This window comes from Phoenix dactylifera, chromosome 8 (genome assembly GCF_051530095.1).
Source record: "Phoenix dactylifera cultivar Ajwa chromosome 8, Ajwa_hap1_PhDact_Kaust_v1.1, whole genome shotgun sequence".
NCBI lineage: Eukaryota > Viridiplantae > Streptophyta > Magnoliopsida > Arecales > Arecaceae > Phoenix > Phoenix dactylifera.
Genome location: NC_143197.1, coordinates 21044072 through 21050362, shown reverse-complemented (window position 1 = coordinate 21050362; position 6291 = coordinate 21044072). Strand labels below are relative to the sequence as shown.

At 39.4% G+C, this 6291-nt stretch overlaps 1 protein-coding gene across 1 annotated transcript; it reads left to right on the top strand.

Moving 5' to 3' along the window:
• The first annotated feature begins 958 nt into the window (after positions 1-958).
• LOC120104747 (receptor-interacting protein) lies at positions 959-6087 on the top strand. The gene is made up of 3 exons (XM_039116438.3): positions 959-1142; positions 1228-1379; positions 5810-6087. Exons 1-3 carry the CDS (start codon positions 1049-1051, stop codon positions 5969-5971), a joined length of 408 nt encoding a protein of 135 aa, XP_038972366.3. The 5' UTR covers positions 959-1048; the 3' UTR covers positions 5972-6087.
• The last annotated feature ends 204 nt before the right edge of the window (positions 6088-6291 follow it).

Here is a 6291-nt window from a genome sequence, read left to right as displayed (position 1 = left end):
CAGATATTGAATTGTTGAGCTTGCAGCCTTTATTTTCACGCTTCCAGCCTTCCAGGAGGAATTGTTGAGCTTGCAAAAGGCTTCACCTGATGGTGAATTGGTGATGGAGTATTGGAGTTGACAAAATATTGAATTAAAAATGCAAATCCGACCCGGATCCGATCCGGACCCGACCAGATCCGGACCCGACCCGACCCGAATGACCCATCGGGGTAGGTATGGACCCGACCCGACCCGATCCGTTTTTCAACCGGGTCGGGTCTGGGTCCAAAATTAGGACCCGAACATGCAACCGGGTCGGATCGGGGTCACCTAGGACCCGACCCAACCCGACCCATTTGCAGCCCTATGCCCGGTGCGTGTTATAAAGCAGGTCCATCATCCCTGAGGGTGATTCAGCCATCGTTATTAGTTGGATCCGAAGGGGTCCAAGGGGTAAGGATAGCGACCATCCATTGCTCCGTGATATTTGGGCTATGGTAAAGGTTGGTGAAGCCTTTCAGGCCAAGCATATTTACCGTGAAGCCAATGGTGCTGCGGATTGGGTGGCTGCGTATGTAGTTTGTCACTCCAGAGGCACCTTGTGGACTGGAGATGGGGAGTTGTCCTTGGCACTCTGAGGTATCCTATTTTTTTGACTTTATTGGGTGTATCCGTACCCATCAGGTATGATCCATCCGACTTAGCAAAAAAAAAAAAATTGTGACACTTTGAGAAAAAAACGTGCTCCGAAGGAAGAAGGTGGGCCGGAGGCTGACTCAGGGGTGGACCCGGTCGACTATCGACACACTCACCCGACGATCGCACGACTATCACCCGACGATCGCATTAGGCGGGCTTTGGAGGTATCCCTTCAGAAAGAATATACTACTTAATCATAAAAATTACTTCTCAAATATACGAGTCTAATACTGTAATAAAAGAGACAAACCGCTAGAACTCTATCCATATCCTCTCTGAACCTCTAAAACGAAATCCATCCACACGTCTTTTCCTCTAAAACCTCTTCCTACCCACACACAACTCCCCGCATAACGTCCACGGAACTATGCTCGCTTTCGGACCCTGCAAACACTACCTCCAAATGCCTCCTCAGCCCAGCTCTGGTAGGCTTCTGAGACCAATACCATCTTTCTATCAAGGTATTGCCCTCCAACACCAAATGCATCTCTAAGCCTTCATTGTTTGACATGTTCTCCTATCTGTTAAATAACTTAATTTTTTCAGGAAAGAAGGTTAAGAGCAGGGAGCTTGTGGTGAAAGGGTGTCAAGGAGAGGAAAAGAAGAGCCAGAAGAGAAGGTTTCTCAGCGTAGAGGAAGCTGGCCTGGTTGAGATCTCTGGCCTCAGCACTCACGAGCGCTTCTTATGTCGATTAACGGTGGGTAACAAGAAGCTCGAACTTTCGTGTTTATTCCTTTATCCTTGTCAATTTAGCATTTGAAACTTACGTGGGATAGAGATAATTATGACACCTTTGTGGTAATACGCATAGTAATGAGTTATTCGTAGTTGGTCAAGGCCAGAGTGGTATATAATTGACATAGAAATGGGTAACTTGATTAATGGAATTTTTATTAGATGAAAAGTTGGGAAGTTATAAGTTAAAGAGCTTCATTATAGATACCTATTATATATGGCGACTCGATTTTTTGACTGTTTGGTCGCATTTGTTATCAACTTGATTGTCTAGGGTACTTGAAGATACTTTTATCCAAGTCATCATCAATTAGAATTTTTTGATAGAACATCATCGATTAGAAGTAGGTATTCTAAAATTTTTAAATTCCTTTTTTTTTGAGAAGATTGAATTTTGTAAACTTATGTAGCAAGCAAGCACTTAAATATGAGCTTATTCTGTAATGAATCATAGTGTTACTAAGAAGCATTTTTAATAGAGTCCTTCATATCAAGGAGAGAACACTGTTATAGGCTTGCTAGTGTGCAATATGTACACATACAATGGCAACTTTGGAGGTAATCCTAAAAATGATGCAACCTTCATTATTAAGCTGGCACACAGCCTTCATTATTGAGTACGGATTCCCCTCCAATTATTGGCACTTTGTATGTCTCAGTTGGGTCCTATTTAGAATTGCATGCGACATTTTGTTCCACATGAATTGATTAGTGGGAAGTGAAAAGGGCTGATATCAATAGTTGGTCTCGAAACTTGGCGGATTAATCTTTTAAGTTGAATTGGATTCTGACTTGCACATCAAGCCATTTTTCTGGTTAGACAAACTTCCTACTTTTCACAGCAAATGATAATAGAGCCAATGGGTGACAAGTCTGACCATTCTCGAACATATAAAGGTATCAGAATTGGTTGGTTGATCTTCTGAAGAACGATAACATATGGCCTATTAAAGCCGGGTCGATCGTGCTGACCGCTGGGTGTGTCGAGTAGGTATGGCACGTAGACTTCGACCGAGTAAGACATTAAGTTTGAGTGCAAGCTCAGGCATGACTTTTGACAAGTCTCTTGGTGAAACATGGCTTTTGGAGAGCAATAACACACTGTAGAGAAATGTCTTAGATTGTGGACTCTTGAGCTGGAGTGACAAATGACAATATGTGGTTCACTTGAAGAGTAATTGGGTATGGAGCTAGACCCAAGAGTACGTAGTGGATTACAAGAAAGAGAGAGAGAGAGAGAGAGAGAGAGAGAGAGAGAGAGAGAGAGAGAGAGAGTCAAAATCAGCTCAGCATGAAGCTGGAGATGTTAAGGATCATGTGCGAAATTTAATCTCATGTGGAACAATATGTGGGAAGTAAAAGGGTTGATATTGATGATTGGGCTTACAACTTAATGGCTTAAGATTTTAAGTAAAATTGGAAATTGATTTGTATATCAAGGCCTTTCTTGGTTGGACTTAAACTCCCGATGATTAATAATCTTGAACAACTCTCCGAAATGCAAAGTTGTCAAAATTGGATGCTCTTAATAATGGTGCAGCATAGGAGAACGTAGTTATGAGGGCTATGATGTGCCAAGTAGGTATGACAATTGGACTCGAAGGAGCAAAGGGCTATATTTGAGTGTGGAATTAGACATGGCTCTTGAAAGCATAGGTATGCAATGAAACATGACTCTTGAAAAGCAGGTAGCTAATTTGAGAAAAATTACATTAATGGCGAAACATGGATTTGGAAAGCGGGTGACGCTTGGGCTTGAGCTGTAAGCATTATAATGGCTCTTAGAGAGTGGACTCTTAGACTGGAGAAAAAGCGGTTCACTCAGAAAACTAATTACGTGTGAAATTTCATTGCAGAGTAGCGGATTGGACTCAAGAGTAAAAATTGGCTTGTACATGAAGAGGAAGAATGTTAAGGATTGCATGTGAGATTTAGTCATACATGAATTTTAATTAGTGGGAAGTGAAAAGATTGGTATTGATGTTTGGGCTCAAAATTTAATGGCTTAAGCTTTTAAGTTAAGTGGGTTTCCGACTTATGTTAAGGCTTTTTCTGGTTGGACTCAAATTTTCTGCTTCTCGAGAGGTACTACTATTTCACAGAACCATTTGTGATGTTTTCTAGTTTTTTCAGGAAAAAAACAATGCTTATAACAAAAACTTATTGTTTGGCAAGGGTAATAGCCCCACATTATTTGTGGAAAGTCTTCTTAATATTTTTACTTTTTGCCACTTCCTTGGTATCATTCAAGTATCTTGGGCTTTAAATGACTACATGCGCATGAGCACTATATGGTGGAGAGCATGAGATATGCACCAGTTGACACTAAATTCATCTGAATACTTCTCATACGAATTTGCAACTCACCTTAGTTGGCCCTGTTTATCCCTTACACATATCTGTGAGGTGTTCTATAGTTTATAGGAAGTTTTACAACAGGAAACAAGTTTAAAATACCCCAACTTACGATGACTAGCATACATATCCACTGTAATATATGGATAGCTAGAATTAGTACTGAGATTTATTTTAAGTGCCATTGGCAAGGAGGATAGCAGAGGAACCATGACTTTGCTTGGCATGATAGCTAATGCTATAGGATTACTAGGGTCAGCAATATGAAGCTGCAGGGTCATGGTCATTCCAACCATAGAGAAGCAGTTGAAACTGATAACGATCATATCCTTTTTATAAATAAATGCTAGCTTTCCTATGAGTAGGTAAGTATTTGTTAATGTAAATTTGATTAAACCACATCTAAACCAATGACTATGATCCAAAGGCTAAAACTCTAAGGAAGAAGCATGCCAAAATACTAAGGGCGCCAACTGATACACTAAGAGTGTAGGCCGATACAACAAAAGTACAGGCTGATGGCTATGGTATAGATCGAGAGGGACAAGAGCTATCAAATCTAAGACGGGGCCTTTTATGGAGCAAACACCAAGGGGTGACTAATCAACAGTTGCCACTACTCAGTACAAAGAGGAACGGAAGTGCTAAGCCTACTCAAATTATGTCCAGACTGGCAACTATAGTCTAAAAGCTAGTATGCTAAGGAAGGTATAGACCACAACATTAAGGGTGCAGGATGATACACGAAGGGTGCAAACCAATACAATAAGGGTATAGGCCGAGTGATTATAGACCGAGAGTGACGAGAACCACCGCCTTAGGCCGAGGCCTTTTATGGAGTGGAAGCCAAAATGAGACTAACCAGAAGTTACGACTACTCAGTACGATGAAGAATGGTAGTGCTATCTAGAATGTGGTAGTAGTGAAATGAATGTGACTGCCACGCATAACAATAATGGATCACCTGGCACAAACCAATCAAAATTGAGTAGTTATACCTATCTTATTATTACCTAGAATGTGGAAGGAGTGATAGTACTACTCAAAATATAAAAGTATTGGAGGGAGGATAACTACCATGCATGATAATAATAGCCCATGCCATAATGCCACATACACTAGTAAGAATAAATATCAAAAGTTATGTAATAACACCTATTCAACAGTTAATAGAGGGCATTTATAAAAATCAAATTGTAATCCCAAGAGAATGGGCCCTTCAGCCAATCAAACAACCCATTGCTATCATTATCTTTACCTTTAATTTATTGTCATATTTATCTTTGAACTTTATACTTTCAGTTATCTTGCTCAACTCTACTTTATCCATAGGTATACCATAGACTTGGAGTCATGGCTACATTCTATCTCCTCCTCTTCTAGCCAGGTGGTATTATGGTAGTAGAAGTCTTTGAAGGTGATCAAGGCACCAAGACCCACACTATTATATTCTTTTTGGCTATTTGATGCTAATGGTATGCCCTTGCACTCATAGGAACCTGCCAGGGAATGCAAACTCCATCTCTTTCCCCCTACTCCATCCATTTCCGAGTACCAAATCTAAGGTGAAGTCTTTTGATTTGAGGTCAAAATTGGCATCCAAGTTGTCATCCGATGCACTGAATTATACAAGGAACAAGCGGTGAGACATACGAATTAGTAGCCTGAAAGGTGTTGGTGTATGTGCATGGAAAACCTAAGAAAATCAACAGGTTATGGTTCAGTTTTGATAAAAGCTGCATGGATATATGGAACCGACAAACTGATAGTTGGGTGATTTAGTTAGTCAAGTACAGCAGTATAGTATGTGCTTTATTATGGTTCCTTTTCTAAGTGAGTCATATTAAATGATTTGAAGACTCACATATCAAGTTATTTTGGTTATCACCGTGTTAGCCTTAGCATCTATTCAGTATAGTTTTGTTTCAAACAGATATTTATCCAGTTGGCTACCAAGCAGTAGTATTTTTTATATTTTAAAAAAAGAGCACCAGCATAACTCTCCATTTGCCTCATAATTTATCTCTGATGTTTCAGATATCATCATTGAATCTTCTGAGAGTAATATCTGAGCAGGAAGGGGTTCCCATTGAGGAGCTTAATGCTGGTCGAATTTGTGATTGGTACTTGAAAGATAAGCTCAAGAGAGAACAGGATTTTGAATCTGCAGTCCTCCAATGGGATGATTCTGACTTTTAATATATGTAATTAATTTTCTCTCAAAAATCAAATGTCAGCAATTGGTTATTCAATCATATAATGTAATTTCTCATAAAAAAAGAATAAAATGAAAATATTGTACATCACTCACCAAACTTTCATTTCTCTTGCTATTTCATTGTTCATCTTTAATAGCATTTTATTTACATATGAATGAGATGATAGAAATGATAAACAAAGAACTCTAAAAGGAAACATTTGTGAAAAACACTCAAATTATACACATGACAAAAAAAATTATTCTTGGCGATCTTTAAGATCCTTGCTTGTTCTTGCAGATCACTTATTGAAGCATAGAT